General features: G+C 36.8%; 1 protein-coding gene across 5 annotated transcripts in view; it reads right to left on the reverse strand.

Moving 5' to 3' along the window:
* Klhl5 (kelch like family member 5) overlaps window positions 1-19,497 on the reverse strand; it is a 74,350-nt gene extending 54,853 nt beyond the window's left edge. For 2 of the 5 annotated variants that reach the window (XM_026385359.2, XM_026385369.2), the window contains exons 1-3: window positions 19,233-19,316; window positions 14,140-14,252; window positions 12,232-12,443 (exon numbers count right to left, since the gene is read on the reverse strand). Coding sequence is in view for 2 of the 5 variants with exons in the window: in XM_026385349.2 (XP_026241134.1) it covers window positions 467-849 (383 nt within the window). In the remaining 3 variants the exon portion in view is untranslated. Of the gene's footprint in view, window positions 1-466; window positions 944-12,231; window positions 12,444-14,139; window positions 14,253-19,232 lie in introns of all 5 variants that reach the window. The other 3 variants (XM_026385349.2, XM_026385340.2, XM_026385379.2) reach the window with 3 other exon arrangements.
* Between the last annotated feature and the right edge of the window lie 1,535 nt (window positions 19,498-21,032).

Consider the following 21,032-nt stretch of genomic DNA (forward strand, 5'->3'; position numbering starts at 1 on the left):
ATTAAAATGGTGTCAAAAATAGGCAATTATAAGTGTATCTCTTTGTAAAACCTTTCATTTTCATTAAACTCAAATTTGACTCTACAATCTATTATAAACTAAAATGTCACAAAATTTTATACAATAGAAATGTCTTCTCTAGTTTTGCTATGAATATAGAAGGTAAATGAAGGAACAAACCGCCTGTCAATGATGCATAAAACTGGTACTGTATTTTCAAAGCAGAGCCAGATCTATATATAGAACACAAGATATTTCAAAATGAATGTTATATGTTTATAATTTTACAAAATTGTTAAAACATTGTTTTAAATCCTAGCAAAAAGTACATGTTCATACCAATATACTATATATGTATGAGGATATACAAATAATCAAGTTTTAAAATAATAATGCTAAATTATTTTAAAACATTATAGAGAATATACCCCCACACCCCATTTCTAACAGTAAGAAAATAATCAACCTGCATGAACTGGAATCAGATTCATTTTCTTCTTCACTAGTGCCATCATCCACTTCTGGTCTATCCAGCCAATGTGCACCGCCACAATCTTCTGTTGTAAACTCAAATGCAGGGACTTCGGAGGTGGATGCCATTGGCCAAGAAGGTGAATTCTGAAAATCCAGTTGGCTGGACCTTCGGTAACCAATTGAAGCCAAAGGCAATTGTAGGCTACATGGATCTAAAAACTTTCTCCCACCGTTTGCTCCAGTCTGTCCTCGATTCCAAAATTCTCCCTGCTGGCTGTCAACTGTAGAATTAGGAGATGATGCTTGATGGCCAAACCACCTCCATCTGATTTTCAAAATCTGTTTCACATCAAACTCTTTACGAGAACCAGACATCCTCAGAGAAACCAAGTGATCGTCTAGGCAACGGGCAAAAAGCACTGCACACAGATTTGTGCATCCAACCAAGATAAGAGAAGTATATGCCCTGCTGTACACAACAAACAGATTTAAGAGAATATAAATTACATGCATATATATATATATATCTACATTTACTTTTATGCCAATATATCAGATTATAAAGAACAAAGGATAATGCATAAAGATGAAACCCGGTGGAACATTCCGTTCAATCAGAGCAAACTCTCATCCGCCTATCCTGAAGCAGCAAGACCACTTTCCCTGCTCTCCCTTCCCATACTGGCCATTAGCTCTCACAAACACTGACAGCATTCATTAAAGTCCTTTCAAATGCAGAACACCACCCCCTTTTCTTAAACCACAAATGACAGAGACAGAAAGCACTATCCCAGTGCAGTATCTCAGTCTTTACAGCTTAGTATATTAACTCTTTTATTGCTGAAACAAGAAATGTATTCCAGAGCGTTTTTCTTTGTACTTAAAAAAAAAAATCACTATACAACCAAAATGTTTCTATTTTTAAACCAAGTTCCAAGGTGAGACATCACAAAATAAGTTTTTTAAAAAGCATTTTTAATTAGATGAGTTGCGGTGATTTTCAAACTGCTCTATGGATAAGGGGTGAGAAGGAAACAGTGCAAAGGTTGAGTTCTAGATTGTTAACTTCCATCTCTTCCTCCCTTCAAAAGGGAGGATATCTAATTAATGTAATAAGATCTTGGAAGATTTCACTTAAAGAATAATGAGAAGAATTAGGAGAAAAAGTTTGAAAACCACAAAGGATCAAAATTTGACAGTACTTACTCTTTTTCAAATAAATAACCTGAAGCCAATATTTTCCTATAATCATGATAGAACCACTTCCATTTAGCATAATATTCAAATTTATATGATACTGCTTAGGAAAAGAAAGTGTCACCCTACAAAGCAACGAAGGACTGGGAAAGGGCTATTCCTTGGTGTACAAGTATCCTAATGGTGCCCTCTGTTGTTGGCAAAACAAAGCAATGGTGTGAACACGGGTACAGTTAAGGAAAACTGATAAAGCAAATTAAAAAACCATCAAGTTTTTAAGATATAGAGTACTAATTGTGAGCAATGCATTGTACAAGGCATTATAAGGGAAACGGAGACATACACATCTTGGTTTCTATACCTCAAATAAAAAAATCTTTTTATTAAAACAAAAAGTATTTGACAAATTAAAATATGAAACATTATAATGCAGCAGTAATAAATTTTATGATCTATAAATGCAGAATTCCAGTTTTTAAGGTACTTAATATTTACTTCTATATCGAATAATTTCATACAAAAGGCAATATCTATAACAACTGACCAAAAATCAAAACAAAAAGCTATCTTGGAGGCTTACAAGAATATTGTGAGGCATATAACTTGACCTTGCACAGCCTTTAGGAGAATAAAAATTATTCAGAAAAACAAGAATGAGAAGCATGAAAAGCCATTTATGATTCTGTTCTAAATACTACAAGAAAAAATATAAAAATTATAAGAGAAAGGAGATATCAGGATGGTGTGGAGTGGCACAAGCCAGTATCATTAGGCAGAAGGAGGACAGATTTATATAAAGTAAGAGAGAGATTAATAAAAGCATGAAATGAGCATGTTGAAGAGGAAGGAGGGGAAATATCAGTTTGATCAGCCAGTCAGCCATACCTAATTAATTTTACGTATAGGAGATAAACTTAATGAATCTGACGCGATAAAAAGCCTTGGGCATAAAGTAAAGGTGTTATTAAGTGGTCTGTTGAACAGGGCAATATTTTAGAAAATTAACTTGGTGGTAGTATGCAGGATGCATGAGGGAGTGAAATGACAGTTTTCTCTTCTCACCAGGCAGGCTCCTTCCTATCAAAACCCTTAAAACCCCACTCTACCTTTATTTCTCACTCCACTCTTTCTTTCTAACTATTGTCCAACACAGGCTATTGTCCACTATTGTCCATCATTTCATCAGTCAGTCTACATTATGTTACTCCCTCTTTAACAACACTGTTTGTTCCCAGTTTCTCTGGTTTTAAAATCCTCCTTATCCTTCAAGGTATAGCTCAGTCACTACCACCCTTATAAACACATCTTCAAACATTCTAGCCTTTCATTCTCAACAATGGTAGCACCACTCCCTCCCACCACAAAGGCTTCTGGAAACTGGGGGAAAGGTAGGTTTTAGATGAGTGAATGCAGAGTGCTACAGGCATTGAGTGGGCATTGCAATGCATGGTATAGACTGATACAAAGAACAACTCTCACTGTAATAGCACATAATGATCTTGTCATCTTTACCTTAGTCATTCGAATAAGTATTTACCATGTATTTATACCTATGAGGCACCAAGAGAGACAAATGAATCACTAACATATCCTGCTTTTAGTAAGTTTAAAAATTACACTCTAACAAAGCATAATTGTCTATTTTTTAAAAATTCATTTTAATATATGGGGTTTTTGTTTGTTTTGTTTTTTGGTACCAGGGATTGAAACCAGGGTGCTTTATGATTGAGCTACATCCATGGCTCTTTTTATTTTTTATTTTCAGAAAGGCCTCACTAAGTTGCTAGAACCTTGAACTTGTGATCCTCCTGTCTCAGCCTCCCAAGTAGCTGGGATTACAGGCATGCGGCATGAGGTTTTATAAATAAATTTTAAATTGGATTTAATCAATCAATATGAGAGCACATTATCAGCATGAGAGATTCTAATTACAATAAGTGCTAATTCTAATAGCTAGAGTGATTTTAACTGGTTGGTTGGTTGACTCACTAAAACCTTAACTTGAAATGTGAGACATTTCTCAACATAACTCTCTATTAGAAAAAATTTAGACAAGAATGCTATAATGTTAAACCATGTCCCCATTCTCAAGAGGGTCCAAATATACTTTTTTCGTCAAGTTTTCAGATATACATTGAATATATAACTCTTTAATGTAGTAGATGTTCTGAGTGGACTGCAGTGGGAGATCAACCATTGAAATAGGGTCCCTGATTTTAAAGAGATATCAGGATCCTGAGTTGGGAAAGGCTACATAGCATTTAACACTGCTGTCATGATCATGGGTTTAGCTGTATACACACACACACACACACACACACACACACCTCCCCCCCCCCAAAAAAAAAGCCATTCACATGAGTGGACTCACTGTATGCTTGTTCAGTTCTACCTTTATTTATCAATCCTCCTCCACTAATTATTCCCAGTAATCAATGTAGACAGATTAGTATGCAACCTTTCACAGCTCTCTTCATGTTTATAAAATATAAAACCTACATATTCCTTTATATGATTTTGACTATTGGTATAAGAGAGCTCATACTATATATATCATTTTTGCATTTTGCTTTTCTCACCTAATTTTATATATACACAGAAATGTAATTTAATAACCTCTTTAATAGTTGTATGATATTTCATAATTTTAGAGCAATTCATTGAACTATCTCTTGCTATAGCCATTTGGGTTGATTTCAAGTGTTTGTTTGATTGCTAGCTATTACAATAACATTGAAATAGACACCCTTGTGAAGCTTTTGTGCTGATGAAATTTATTCCCAGAAGTATGACTGCTGGATTGAGGTATGTATATTTTAAATTTGAATAGTTAGTTTACCTTCCCTAAAATTCACATTTCAAACATAAAGTGAGCGCACCCTTCTCGTCTATTTTCATAGGCCTGACAATTAACAATGAGTATTATAATTCTTTTAATTCCAGATGATTGCTGAATTGGAGCATATTTTTATAGGTTTATTGGCCATTTCTGAGCTATCTACTTATATTTTTTTTTTTGCCTGTCTTTCTCTTGGTCTATTCAACTTTTCTTTAGAACCAAGTAGAAGCTTTCTGTGTATTAGAGATAGTCACTCTGTATTTTTGTATTTTGAAAATAATTTGTTCTCCAAATGAATATTAACTAGTGCCTGTACCTTTCAAAATATTTTAAAATTAGAAGTTTGATACATAATAGAATAGTATGCGAATTATAACTGGAGGCTTAAAGAATTATGAGTCAGTCATATAATCATCCAGGCTTAGAAAAGATTATGATTACCAGCACTCAAAAAGGCTTTTTCATGCCCCTCCCCAAAGGTAACCAACATGCTTATCATAAATTAATTTTATCTGTTTTTGAAATTCACCCGTGTACTATTTTGTTCACCACTGTTTTGGAATTGTTGTCTGCAGCTGAGGGTCTATCCCAATAATAGAGTACTTGCCTAGCATGTGTGAAGCTCTGGGTTCAATTCTAAGCACAACACACACACACACACACACACACACAAACACACACACACACATACACACAATCTGTTGTCTGTAGCAGCTGATGATTAATTTTTATGGTTATATAGTATTCCACTGTATAAATACACAATCATCAAAATCCATTCTGTTGCTAACAATCATTTGAGTTATTCCTAGTTTTAAGCTTTTGCAAATAATGTTGCTATATAAATATTCTTATACATGTTGTCTGTTGCATGTATATATGCATTTATGTGTGTGTGTGTGTACAGAAGTAAACTGCTGGAACATAAGGTATAAATATGTTACACTCGACTATTGTCAACAATTTACACTTCTACAAGCAGCACAAGAGAATTCCAGGTCACACTGGTACTGTTGAGCTCTTTAATTTTAATCATTCTGTTGGGTGAGTGGTGGTATTCCTTTTAGTTTTCTTTTATATTTCCTTGATTATGATGAAGTTGAGTAATTTTTTTCACGTTTATTGGTTATTTGTATGTCCTCTACGAAGTGGATATTTAGGTCTCTTACTTTTTTTCCTACTATTTTCTTGATTTGTAAAAAATATTTCTGATATTCTCTTTATGAAAAATATGTAGTAAACTTAAGAATTAATGTTTTATGGCATGAAGTTATTATTTAAATAATACTTTTCTTCTGTCCCATCAAACTTTTGCCAAAAAGATATAAAATTGTTCAACCAAATATTAATCCAGCTCTGATAAGTACTTCCTTGAACTATTTATTTATTTAGGTATTGGGGATTGAACCTAGGGGCATTTTACCACTGAGGCACATCCCCAGTTCTTTTATTTTATTTTTTAATTTTGAGACAGGATCTTGCTAAGCTTACAGTCTTGTTAAGTTGCTAAGGCTGGCCTTGAATTTGCAATCCTCTTGCCTCAAAGAGGCATGCACCAGTATGCCTGACTAGGGCAATTATTTATAGAAGATCAATATATATATAGAAAATCATTACATTGTTATGTATATATGATCTTCACTAACTTGTCTATATAATTTAGGGCCCTTATCATTCTCTGTCCTCCTGACCCTCTTAAATCTTTCATAGCACTTACTACTAGCTGGAATATTTATTTGCTTACTTTCTTTAAACTCATTACAGAGTAAACTGCAGTACAACTTTGTTTGGGTTCATCACTGTAATTTTAGCCCTTAGAATAGTACCTGGCAAATACATGCTCCATAAGTGGTTCTCCAATAATGAATGAATCCAACAAATTTAAGAGCAATAACAAAATGCAAGTAGCTATACCATGTATTTTTAAAGCATGTCTGATTTATTAATGTAAAGATTAATTATTACTATTATAAATATTATTCATGAAGATTATTTTAATGTAAAACTTAAATTATTAATATAAAGATTTAATATTCACATCATGGTGAATTTTACCATTAATGACATATACTTCTAATAAAATTTCAAGGTTTTTTGTTTTATTGCCAGAGTTAAGCTTCTTTGTTTAAAAAATGTTTTTATCAGTTCATTATAGTTAATACATAATAGTGTTGGGCTGAGGTTGTGGCTCAGCGGTAGAGTGCTTGCCTAGCATGTGAGGCACTAGGTTTGATCCTCAACACTGCATATAAATAAATAAAATAAAGGTCCATTAAAAACTAAAATAAATAAATTTTAAAAAAACATAATACTGGGGTTGACTCTGACATACTCATATATGTATATAATATCATTTGGTCCATTTCAATCCCTAATATTTCTACTTTCCTTTTACTCCTCCCTTCCCCTATTTCCTTTCCTCTACTCTACTGGTCCTCCTTCTAGTTATTTATTTATTGTTTCGTGGTTTTTTGTTTTTTGTTTTTTTTTTTTTGGTATAGGGAATTGAACTCAGGGGTACTTGACCACTGAGCCACATCCCAACCCTATTTTTTATTTTATTTAGAGACAGGGTCTTACTGAGTTGCTTATCACCTTGCTGTTGCTCAGGCTGGTTTTGAACTCACGATCTTCCTGTTTCAGCCACCCAAGCAGCTGCTGGGTTTACAGGTGTGTGCCACTGCGCCCAGCTTATTTATTGTTGTTTAACTGGTATATTATAAACATCCTGTATATTTTTAAATTATAAAATAAATTAAAAACCAAATATTTCAAAAGTTATTAGTGAGTCAGGCATGATGGTACACAGCTGAAATCCCAGCTACTTGGGAGGCTGAAGAAGGAGGACTGCAAGTTCAGTGGTAGAGCCCCCAGGTTCAATTCCCAGTGTGTGTGTTGAGGGGCAGGGAGTAGAAAGAAGAAAAAGAAAGCATTTACCTCCGGTGACAAAAATCTTCTTAAAATTTTTCAACTTGAGTAAAATCATGTTATTCCAAGAATTTCTTTTTTATATTTCATTCTTGAGATATAAAATTCTATCACTTTGAAAACCAATGGCTAAATAGCAGTTGTCTTTTCAAACTGACACATACTTTCTTAAAACTGATTATAAAATTATATTCTGTACCTTTTTGTTTTAATAACTTTGCTTTACTTCAAGTGAAATTTGAGATACAAATGCTCACATATAAGTGTCAATTATGAACACATTTTCAAAAAGTAATTAAGGGACTCATCTAAAATTTTTGCTTCATATCTGCTCAAATGTTAGTTTGTGAATTTGAAACATGACACAGTATTCAGTAATACAGTAGAAACAATGAAACGTCTTTGAGACAGAGGGCAGATAAGCACACTCCAACTATGTGACTTTTAAAGCTATGGCTTTGGAATCTATATTACAATGCGTTGGGAATGTAATAAATGTTATGTATTTATTCTTTTACCTATTTAAGGTAGGGGAGAAAAAACGTCAGGCTGGGGATGTAGCTCAGTGGTGGAGTGCTTGCCTAGCATGCATGAAGCTCTGGGTTCTACCCCCAGCACAGAAGTGTGGTGGGGAGAAGCTATCAAGTCACTGAATAATTTAAACCATAGCTATTTAGTAGCTAATTTATATAGGTAATAATCATTATTCAAATCTCTCTTCACATGGTTTTTGTTTTGGTTTGGTTTTTAAGATAACAGTATTTAAGAGTAATCATTTTTCCCCCAGTTCTGGGGACTGGATCCAGGGCTTCATGCATGCTACGCAAGCACTCTATCACTAAGCTACATGCCCAGTGCTAAAAGTAATCAATTTTAATAAATCTATTTCTATATTTTTAAGTGTAAATAATATAAATAAAAATATAAAAGGAAACATTCAGAACTATTTTTACTATACTAACCTGGCAGGACTCACTCCCTAAATTTTTTCTCAACTATATCCCACCTAACACTTAAAAATGTATGATGGCAGAAATTATTTACCCAGATAGAAAAGATTTGAGATTTGCTTTTTTAAACCTTGACTTTAATTCTAGAAATACACTAGGTAATCTGTACTCTTTTTCAAACTCATAAAAGTGTTATAAAATTTTAAAAATCCTATATTTATATAAATCCAACAAAGAGCCATTCTCTACACAGAAAACAAAGATGAGAAAATAGTCTATAAAATCTGTCAGGGCAGGGACTACTATATATCCCTAACACTTTGTGTAGTATATGACATTTACATATTACTGAATTTAAATAAGATGAAATAAATGAGTAAATTAATGGCAGAGACCTTGACTTGAAATATCTTAAAATTAAGCAAAAGAAGGTCTTGAGGGCTGGGGATGTGGCTCAAGCGGTAGCGCGCTTGCCTGGCTTGCGTGCGGCCCGGGTTTGATCCTCAGCACCACATACAAACAAAGATGTTGTGTCCGCCGAAAACTAAAAAATAAATATTAAAATTCTCTCTCTCTCTTTAAAAAAAAAAAAAAAGGTCTTGAATAAAATGCTAACTGAATTGTCAAGGACAAGTACTCTTTCCTTGAGTGAGGAAGAGGCTCCTGAAGGGAGGATGTAGAGGTATACTTAAGAAGATGAATTTGGCATTGGTGAATATGATTTTCAGTTGGGAAAACAGTTGGAAAATTTTACAATGTAAGAGGTACTATTTAAACTTGCCTAGAAGCAACAAGATCTGAAAGGGGGATGAATGTAAAAAATACTACAGAGACAGACCTTATGGTATGCCTGTGGCAAATGGACAGGAAGAATGATGAAGATGATGGTATCTTTTCAAACCTGAGTGTGTGGAAGAATAGTAACAATAACAAATAAATTAATAAGGATAGAATTTCAGGGAGACTGCATGCTGTTCTGGACAAACTTAGTTTTAATGATACATCTAACACTAGAAATAGGGGCCTAGAGCAGAATCTAGCTCATATTTTAAAAAATAAATCCATTTCAGAAATCAGAAAAGTATGGACAAACAAATGCTGGCTGTTAACATTGATTATTTTTGCACTGTTTTCAAAGTTTCAGAGTTACCATAAACACATGGCACCTAGCACCATCTTTTTTTTTTCTTCAGTACTGGGGATTGAACCCAGGGATTCCCACATACTAGGCAAGTGCATTATCCTTGGCCATTTATATTTAAGACGGGGTCTCAATAAGCCTCAAACTTATAGCTCTAGGTTTATGATCATAAGCCTCAAACTTATGATCCTCCTGATTCAGTCTTCCAAGTAGATGGGATTACAGGTGTGTACCCCCAAGCTCAGTTCCATTTTTTTTTTTTTTTTTTTGGTAATTAGGAAAACTTAGAATATACTTTGAAATCCAAAATTCAGATTTTTAATGCAGGGCTGGGGATGTGGCTCAATGGTAGAACGCTTGTCTAGTGCATGCAAGGCCTGTAGTTCAAATTCCCAGCACCGTGGGGCGGGGGGAAGATTTCTAGCCCAATATTAAGTCAACTTGTTAAAAATAATTATGTACTATTTTTGTTTAATTATCAAATTAAAATTATAAACACATCAAATTTAAATTCAGCTGTAATAAACTAAGCTTTGTAAGCTTCATAGTAAACTGAAGTTTTAGCAGTCAAGAACTCTAATATATAGTGAAAACTGACATATGGTTTCATGAAAAAAGCCATCTAATAAAGGGATTTTATTTATTTGTATAATCTAAGTAAAAGCACTGTAATACACACCTGTATGATCAAGGTGAAAAATGCAAGTGAAATAAATTTTATCCTTTAAATTACGTTCCCTTACCATATGATCACAGCATTCAAACTACTTGTTCAGATAACTCAATTATTTTACTAAAATTACTTATTTGGTATCTTCTCTATAAGGTTAATGTTGTGGTAAGAACTGATAAATACAATCAATAAGAGTGTAAGTTATAGGTTTATAGATTAGTAAAAAATATATATTATAAGATTTTGATAAGTGAGATAAGACAATTATAAAGCAAGAACTGTCATAGACAGGCCTAAGACTCCATTTTGCTGCCTTCTATTAAAAAAAAGAAAAAAAAAAACTGTTACAAGAACTGTTTCTGAGAAACTGAAACGAAAGCTGTTTTCTTATAAAAATTGTTTTTCTGTACTTTGAACCCCACAAATTGTACCCTACTCAGGATGCAGCAGTGGTCATGATGAGCTACATCCTGGGTTTGAGTGCACTTGTAGGTCTGCATGACTTTGAAATTGATTCTCATCCCTTCCAACCCCTGCCCAAGTTCAGAATGTGACTGTCTAGCACCTGCTTGAACCTGGGACTGTGGTCAACTGACTGCAATTTTAGCTTCTGTTTACAATTTGCTTGTGACTAGAAAATTCCAGTCCTGCCTAGCGCCCACAGGTCCCACTTATTTAATGTTTTAATTTCTGTGATTGGCTAGCTTACATTACGATAAGCAAGTCACTTGTTTCAAAGGATCCCTATTTGGGACCAACAAACAAGAATGTTGAACACCACTGTCTTTTTCTGATGTCCTTTGTTGGTAGAAGGAATTCTGCACAGAGTCACTACAAGAAAAGGGTTGATTATTAGGTAACATGTTTTGCACCTGCAATAATGTAATAATAATAATGTTTTATATTTGTATTAAGGATTATGGATCATCAGGAACATGTTCATGTAGCTTCATTTAATGTAGTCCTATGTTGATTAACAAGATTTAAATATAATTGTTTGCATTTTTAAATTAATTTTTTTGTGGGATGTACCAGGTATTGAACTCAGAGGCACGTGACCACTGAGCCACATGCCCAGCCTTATTTTGTATTTTATTTAGGGACAGGATCTCACTGAGTTGCTTAGTGCCTTTCTTTTGCTGAAGCTGCCTTTGAACTAGGGATCCTCCTGTCTCAGCCTCCAGAGCTGCTGGAATTACAGGTGTGCATCACCACGCCTGGCTTACATTTCTTATATCAGAAAATACTGTTCAGTTCATCATAGTTGAAATTAATGCCCAAGTGGCATTTATTCACCAAATACAAGTGCCTCACATATTTCCCCCCCACTTGTCTCCATACTGATTTTTGTCACTATTTCCTATAGAGCACAGTGCTAAACCATAGTATCAGAAGTATATTTTTTCATTCCTCAAATATGTACACTAGTATTTGGTAGTAAAACAAGAAATATTTTTAAAAATTGGCTAAATTAATGAGCCTTTTCCCCTTAGCTCATCTATAAAACATTGTTGGAATTGATACTTTAATAACTATGATTATAAAAAATGATTTCTTTTGAAAATAGGGCTGGCCAGGCAGGGTGTGGTACTTACAAAACCCTGGGTTCAATCTTTTTCTTTCTTTTTTAAATATATATATTTTTTATTGAAGTTAGAGACACTACCTTTACTTATTTTTAGGTGGTGCTGAGGATTGAACCCAGTGCCTCGCACCTGGTAGATGAGCACTCTACCACTGAGACACAACCCCAGCCTTCTGGGATCAATCTTAAGCAAAAATAAAAAGCCCTTTGGTTTGATTACTGGTAAAGAAAGAAAAGTTTCTTGACACCATTCCTTAGATTTTATGAATATAAATATATATTTGCTGTTGCACAAGGATGGAAACTGATAATATCAAAAGGCAGTGGGAAAACAATGCCAAATTTTTGCCTGATCCATTATCTTTGGCATATGCTAAGATACCTAGCTGTCTTATAAGACATAAAAAGAAATAGTCTGGATAACCATAATTTTATCTTACTGACCTGAATCAAATCCAGAAGTATTTCTGTCTTCCACGTAGCTTTATGGTGATACAGGTGGAAAAGGTAATCAATTGGTACTCTCTAGGCACAAATATACCAATCAAAGTGTCCTGGAGTCTTTGAATACATAATGATCAAATTATAGATCAACTTGTTTCTGCTGCTGGATCAATCAGATTTTATAAACAATATATTTATTATAACAGCATAGCCTGGTAAGGAAAGGGCAGTAAAGAGAAATATAAGAAATACAGAGGAGAAAATGTGAAAACTATTTCTCACACAGCTTATAATTAGAAATGGCTTATCATTACAGATGTTAATTAAACCGCTAACCCTTAAAGAAATTCCCTGGCTTGCCCTAAACTAAACCTAAAAAATAATGATTTTTAAAAGCCACCAATAAACTGCTCTTATAATTTAACTCCAGCAAAAAGGAAAATGGGACATGCTAGTGAGTACAACAGAGATGAGTGGAAGTCAGTGGAGGCTAGAATTTCCTAGTGTTAGGTTAAATCCATCATTCTTAAGACGCCCTTCAGGATAGTCCTTTCAACCTCTGTTGGGGAAAGGAGATGATAAATTAAGGGACAAACTGGTTCAGACCCTTTCAAAAGACCATGCAGAACCTGTCCAGCAATTCTAAAATCCTATAGAGCATAGAATTGAGTATTACTTCTTTTTGCTTATCAGAGAAATATCTTGCCCAAAGAAAGGCAATATTAAAAAAAAAAAAAGTAGAAATAAAACAACCAGCCTTAAGTCTAAATCCTGTCTTATCCACTCTCCACAGCACAGCCAAAGTGCCTTACTAAACCTCAGTTCTTGATTACATTATTCTACCCAAAACTTTTACTCTTTTGTTTCTGATCTTCTACAAGATAATAAAAGCCAAGATTTTTAGCATAGAATTCCAGGATTTTAATGATCTAATAGTCCTTGCCTAACTTTCAAGCCTTACTCTCCTCTCACTCTATTTCACACTTTATCTGTGATAAAAAGTTAAAACACACTACATCAAAATAAGCAAAATAAACACTGTTGACTACTTTCTAAACAAAAGGGGTTGTGGACAATACAAATATAAGCAGAGTTGACAAAATTCTTCTGCATTTAACCTTCATTTAACCCTCTCAGTTCTGTTACTCTAGCAATCCACAGAATTAGGTGCGTTAAATACATTACTTGGCAACATTGCTTATAGTAAAAATGATCTCCCTGATCAGTAAATTTGCATGGGAACTCAGTAACTATAAATACCTCATGAGGAAAACTATAGCTTTGACTTCCCTGTGATGGCTGTTTTAATCCTTTCAGGGATTATAGAAGCTAAGTTTATAGAGTTGTATGATATTGAGTTGTATGATATTGAGACATGAGTTTTTTTTAATCCCAGCAGCTCCTATACCTACCTAAGATGAGCTTCTTCTGAGATGCTACCCAGATGGTTTGTGAGCCACCTGCATGAACTGTTGAGAAGTTCCCTCCCACCAATTAGGAACACTGAGACAGCTCTGCTGGCAACTGGATAGGCTTCTGAGTAAACAAACCTATCATTTTCTAACTTTGAACATTTGGTTGTACCTAAGATGACCCCTTCATCTGCATAGCAGTAAGAACATTGCATAGTATAAGAACATCTTAAAATGATATTTAAGAACCACTACAGTCTGAACCCACCCACTTCCCCTTTGCTCCTTTAGCTAATATACATCTTTGACAAATCCCACTTGATCTCATACACATTTTTAAAAAAATATTTAATTATTGTAGTTGTACACAATACCTTCTTTTAAATTTATTTATTTTTATGTGGTTCTGAGGATCAAACCCAGGGCGTCACAAATGCTAGGCGAACACTCTACCACTGAGCCACAACCCCAGCCCTTTATACACAGTTTTACTCACCTTCCTCTGTTGTTATTTTTCTGGGCATCCCCTCTTCCAGGTATCATATACCACCTCCCCATAGTTCATCCCTTCAGCCATCTGCTGAGGTGAAGCTATGGATACTTTTCAGACTGGGAAGAAAGGAGATATCGAATAGGTAAAGAACGCAAGGGAACTTTGCTACAGAAGCTAAGTACACACAGCTAATAGAATAAGAATGGAAATTTACTGAGAATAAAAACACGATTAAGTTGGTGAAGAGCGATGGTAATAGTATGTTAAAATGCAAAAATATCCAGATAAAGAGTGTCTTGGAGATCAGTTTGGATGACAGAAAAGAGCAAAGTAGCATATTAAGTGTTCCCTTCTTTCTACATTATTAGCTATGAGGAGAAGCAAGGGAGTCCTATATCAATCAAAGCAAGTGACTTGCAAAGTTTTCACTATTTATCACCTGTACCTTGGGAGAGAAAGAGAGGAATTAAAAGATTACAGTGGAGATGATATTTGCAAGTGTTTAGGGAGGGAATATAATTGCTATATGGCAGCTTCAGTTCTCCCTTCTTACCCTGTCATTATCAGTCTGTCCCACTAGAATTTGCAAGCTAATGTTAACTGTGCAGAACTTTTGACAGTATCTCAAATTTCTTTAATCTCAGATTGCTTTGATTGCAAGCTATTAGAACTGCCTTCTTTTCTATAAAGTTGCCAAATACCTAATTTGTTATACATAAGGGCTAACTCCATTATTTATAAACACTCATAGTGGTTAACTTAAGGGCTAACCAAGATGGGGCACTTACAAAAATTTTAGATCTGCTGGGATTGCCAAAGGCTCTAATTTCAAGTGAGTAAACTCTTAGTTAAAGCACCCATGTAACAACAAAACACAGAAAAATTAGTGAATGGAGAAATAAAACAAAGACATTATATGTGAAGAAAGACGTACTGTCAAGAAAGTGTATAGAACTGGAGAAAGAGAAAATAGCTCTAGCTCCTAACTTTCTGTTACTGATGTCAGTTGCCTTGAAGACAGAAAGCTATATTCCTTTTCTAATGCAACAATCTTTTTGCTTAAGCTAGTTTAAGTAGTTTTTTATGTAACTTGTCAGGAAATAATCTTTAGACCAAAACAAGGCAGGGGGACAAAGTATAATACACACACACACACACACACACACACACACAGATTCTGTCAGATTTTAACATGCTGAAAAATTCTATTAATGTTGCTTTAAAGAGAAAGAGAGAGAGAACTCAAATTAGAGCTATTTTCTATTAGAGTTGTGAACTCCCTATTCATCTTTTTATCCTCACAGGACCTAACACAGTGCCTTATATGAATGTAACAAATGATTACTGAATAGATATACAATTAAAAAAGAATGAAATTCACTTGATCAAAACAGTACATCTAATTGTGGAGTTTTCAACAGAATTTCATTTCAATTTTATAAAAGATGTTCTTTATAATTCTTAGTATAATTCTGTTTAAACACACACATACATACACAAAGAAATACTGTTTCCTATTTCTTAAACAGAATACAAAAATGTAATTTGGATTTGACTTATTCAGCTTCTTGTTTTGGGCTGTGTGCAGCACTGGCTACTGAACCCAGGGGCACTCTGCCACTGAGTACATTCCCAGCTCTTTTTATTTGTTATTTTATTTGTCTTGCTAAATTGTCCAGGCTGGCCTCAAACTAGCAATCCTCCTACCTCAAATTCCAGAGTAGATGGGATTATAGATATGCCCCAGAGGTATATGTTAACTCTTAGAACTATGAAGCCCATAGCCTATAGTTTAATGACTAGTAAGCACTCATTAAAATTGTTCATAGACTATTTTGGTTCTCCTCTTCCTGGCCACATGGTAAAATTGCATTTCCCCACTTTGTTGAAGTTAGGTGTAGTCATACATTTGTCTGGCCAATGAAATGACATGTTACCCTTTCACTTTCAAGTAGAAGCCTTTGGAGCCAATGTACAATCATTCACCACATCCTTTTCCCTTAACAACTGTGGAAGAATTTTGTTGAGATAGAGTCTGACATCCTGGGATTCCAAATGACTACCTGGAGCAGAAAGCTCTAGTTACCCTTCACTGTTCATATGACAGAAATAAACCTGTGTTGTTTCAAACCGGTAGGATGTGAGGGTCTTTAATTCCTATAGCATAATATATACTTTGCCCGATATACTTATCAAACATCTCCCTCACAAATGGTGTGAAGAAAATGAACAGTTCTAGCCCTCTCTTTGTTTTCAGAATGGTAACATTTTGTACAGGGTATATCATTCAGAAATCACTTTTGTATAGATCTGTCCCATATTCTCTAAACTCATAATCCAAATACAGAAAATGAAAGGATTCAGATAAAAATTTTAAAACAAATCCTCATCCCCTCAACTTTCTGTACTTGTGGTCTAAAACTCAAGAACCAAATAGATTTAGATAAGGTGCTCTAACTCTTGCCATCTCTACTCCTCTGGAATAAATTTAGACAGGGATTCATGACACATTATTTCATTTGCATTCTTAAAGCTGTTTTTCTATTACCCAGTACCTAGCAGGCTCTCAGTATTTATTCCATAAATGAGTTGTGTGCTATAATCACTCCAGTCTTACAAATAAGGAAACAAATTCAGAGAGGTTCACAAATTTGCTGAAAACAATCCTGCACATTAGTAGCACAATCCAAGATTTTCTGATTCTAAATCTTTTCTCTTTATACTATGTTCCATGCTTTCTAAGGTCTTTTACAATCACAGAATTTAAAAGTTGGTAGTAAATTAATAGTATAAACAGTGTTTGTGATAAAATAACATGCCAATCACACATTCACCTCCAAGAATAACTAAATCATTCCCCAAAGACTTCTACTTGCTTAAACCTACTTTGATTCACAGTGCTTTCAAGCATAGAAGAGAAAGACATCTAAGAGGGCAATTTGGCCCAACAGGCAACTTGCAGAACAACAAAGAATTATGAAAGAATTGGGGGGGGAGGGGCCTGGGGATGTGGCTCAAGCGGTAGCTTGCTGGCCTGGCATGCGTGAGGCCCAGGTTCGATCTTCAGCACCACATAAAAACAAAGATGTTTGTGTCCGCCGGAAACTAAAAAATAAATATTAAAAAAAAAAAAGGAAGAAAGAATTCAGGGGGAAAGTAACCTTTCTCTTTGATACAAAATATATTAAAATTCTGGCTTTTTTAGATTATCTTCACTTTGGGGGTGTCCTCATCATACTGGTTAACTTCAAACTTTCTGCTCTCCACTTCTTATCAAATCTGAGTTGTAGGAAATACTCATGAAGAACTGTGTGAAGAATAGATAATTCATCCATTAAATTTGGAGATGGTTATAAAATATATTCCTCTTTAAAGAGTCAACTTGAACACTAGCGTTGAAACCCTTTCAAAAAACTGTTGTAAAAAACAACTGACTCTGTCTAACCCAGCTATCTTAAACTTATTTGAACTCAGAATTTTATTTCAAGAAGTCAAGTAATTTTTCATTCCCTAGAACATGGTTTAGGAAATCCTAGTCCAGATCATTCTAAAGGTTATGAATAAATCAAACGACGCCTTCAGAGAACTTATCCTTAGAGTTCTATTACTGGCCTATATTAAATATTTTTGTGCAAAACTGTTTCTTTAAAGATATTGTCAACTATATCACATCTCCTTTTTTTATTAGGGCCTATGAGAAAATGCTCCTCTCATTGCTCCTTACTAGCAAATGCTTTGCTTAGGCAGAACTGGTTTAATGCTGCAATTAGAAACATACTGAAGTTTACTTTGTATTGTGTTCCCCCACCACCCCAGGCTCCTACCAAGCCCCAAATCTGAACTGACTCACTTCTAGTACAGGTCCTCATAGTATGTGCTTGGTATTATCTTTTCCCTTGATTTTGTATTTTTTTTCTCTCTCTACCTCAATTTTCTCATTTAGCTTGTTTGTCCCTATTGTACTATTCATAAATTGTTTCAGAGAATTTTTGGAACTATATTTTGTATATATTAAGACCTCTCTTACAATATATTGATTTCTCCTTCACTGCCCCATTACCCCAAAATGTCAATGTATTCGACTTTATGTGAAAGTATTCACCTAAGTCCCAATAAACCAAAAGAACACACACATTCACTATGCAGTCAAACCTGTAAATGCTTACAGCCAAAAGAAAATTATTTTTCCCAGCAAGTCTAATAAAAAAAAAAGACTAATTAAACTGTTTCCTGAGCGGAAGGCAGATTTATTAAACTGTTTTCTATGAAAAATTAACATTTATTGCGCATCAGCAAATCTGCTAGGCATTTCATAAAAGCAACTCCACTTTTAAAAGGAAGCAGAAGAGGCATCCCCAAGTACATAATCTCTGAAGGGATATACAGGAAACTGAAATATTGTGCGGGTGCCCAGCTTAAGTGAGGAGAGAGGCTTTGAATATCACTTTTGTACTTTGTGGATTTTGTGACTGGATCAACCCTCGAGAATGTTTTTCAGGATTAAACGAAACGAAAATAAAGACGACAGTCAAGATTTACTCTTTGACACGATAAACTTTCCCTCCAGCTTCTAATTCCAGAATATGCACTGAAATAAATGCCTAAATGCAAGTTCCAACCAACCACAGGGAGTCAGTCCTATCAGAGTACAGTTCCTTTCTCATTCTCCATCCCCGAGGCTAGTACATAAAGGGAAAACTTAAAAACTTAGGTGTGACTGTCTGCAGGTAACAATGAAGGGGAAAATCTGAAACGTTTTCGTTTGTTTTATTGGTGGTAACTGTCCGAGAAAGCAGAAGTGGTTGGGAACTGCAGTCCGCTCCTCACCGGCGGGCCACCAACGCCGCATGGAGAACTTTGAACAACTCCAGGGCGGCCCGGGCCGCGGGTCCGGGACACCGGCGGCGAGGCCGGGCCAGGGTTCGAGTCCCGCGCGCGGCTCGGGGAGGCGCCGCCGGGCCCACCCGCTCCGCGCCACGGTGCCTCCCGGCCGCCTCCCGGAGCGCGCTGCGGACTGCCGGGGCCGGAGCTAGGGTCGCGTTGGGGCGGGGAGCGGGCCTGGTCCTCCCCGACGCCGAGGAAGAAGTCGCACTTACCGCGTCGGGCTCCCGGGGCGCCCGGGGGTCACGGCGGGGCGGGGCGGCCAGGCCCGCGGAGGAGAGCAGGCGGGGGGCGGGGGCCGGAGAGCCGAGCCGAGGGAGGCACGGCCCCGCGCGCGCCCCCAGCCCCTTCCCGGCACCCTCACCCCCGGCGCCGGCCGGCCCGGAGAGAGCCACTCCCCTCCGTCAGGCTGCGCCAGGCCGGGCCAAACTCCTCGGGCGGCCAGGGAGGGGGCGGCGCACGGGCGAGTGGGTGGGGGTCGCGGACCCGCTCACCCGTCAGTCCCGGCGCGGGGCAGGCAGCTGCCGCCCCGCCCCCGCCCGCCAGGCCCCGCCCCCGCCGAGCCCCGCCCCTTCTCCGGCTGCGCGCGGGGAAAGGCCGCGGTCGCCGGCGGATTGGCGGCTTGTTTTGACCCCGCGGGTCGCTGGCTGACGGCTGGAGCGGGTTAGGGGGAGGAGGGGAGCTGGGAGAGGAGTGGAGGGCGCCAGCTGCGGCGACCCGAGCTCGCTGGGGGGAGGGGGAGGACGTCAGGCTGGGCGGGGCTCTAGTGAAGGCAGGCCGCCGGGCGGGGGGGCGGGGGAGTGGGAGGCGGGCCTAACAAAGATTCTGGTTGTTCCTGGTCCCTGGAAACCCGGGAAAGGGGAATTCCTGGGGGTGGAAGTTTAGAAAGAGGTCCCTCTGCAGGGCTGGAAGGCGATCAGAGAGCCGGCCTGTGCTGTGTCAGAGCACTGAGAGAACTCACCAAGAGGTGTCTCTTCTCCAGCCCCTGTAACTCTTCCCCTTGCAATCATCTTATAATTATTGTGCTCTAGGTAGTAGATTTGTGCCACTGCAATTATGATCGCAACACTATGACCACATCATTGGTTTCTAGGGGTGGGATACAAAGAATCTGGAGATGTGGTTTACTTATTCAGTTCTCTAGCAAACGAATATTGAACTACGTGTTAGGTGCTGGGAACAATAATAATTTATCCAGCTTCTATATGTCAAACACCTATCTAAAGTGCTTTATCTATATATTACCTCATCATTAGGTTTGAACAAAATAGCTATGGTCCTTGTCCCTGGGGAGCTCAGAGTGGATAAAGAAAGGAAGGGCTTCCTTAATTATTCTCAGAGTGATGTGTTAAAAAAAAAAAAAAAAAAAAAAAAGAGCCTACCTGCTTTTGATTCTCAAAGTAATTTATATTTTCATCTTTTGCATATTTGGTGTTTGCTACTCTGACCCATCTGAATGCTGTCTGTGATGGCCAGATATTTCTCAAGAGATCTGTAGTATGTCTCCATAATAAAAACCCAATGCAAAGCAAGTGGTCCAGAAGACTGATAATTGAATAACATAACCAAATTGTGGTAGCAGCCTGGGGTGCCTGGGACGTCTATGTAGGGATGTTTTGTGCATGCCTTCTTGGGAAAGTGGTTAGAAAAAGCAACATAATGTAAAATCATAAAGCATTGACGCGAACTGCTAGTTCAAAGGGAAAGTAGATGGGGCAATTTAATATTGTTACAATCAAGAAGGAGATACATCACAAATTGTTTCTATCTAGGCAGGCTCCAACCACAAAGCATAGGATACATTATTATCATTATTTTTTAATCAGAGCCAACCCTATACAATGACACCTACACTCAAGACAAAAATTACTTCAGCAACATTATCTTTAACCTCAAAAGATAGTGTGTAAACCCATAGCCGGAATTTCTGGAATTTGGTAGAACCTTTCAGCTCTTATTTGCCTTTTCAGTGTTAATATTTGTGCACATTAAAATATTTTGCACATTAAAAGCAA

Source organism: Urocitellus parryii, chromosome 10 (assembly GCF_045843805.1).
Source record: "Urocitellus parryii isolate mUroPar1 chromosome 10, mUroPar1.hap1, whole genome shotgun sequence".
In the NCBI taxonomy this organism is placed as follows: Eukaryota; Metazoa; Chordata; class Mammalia; order Rodentia; family Sciuridae; genus Urocitellus; species Urocitellus parryii.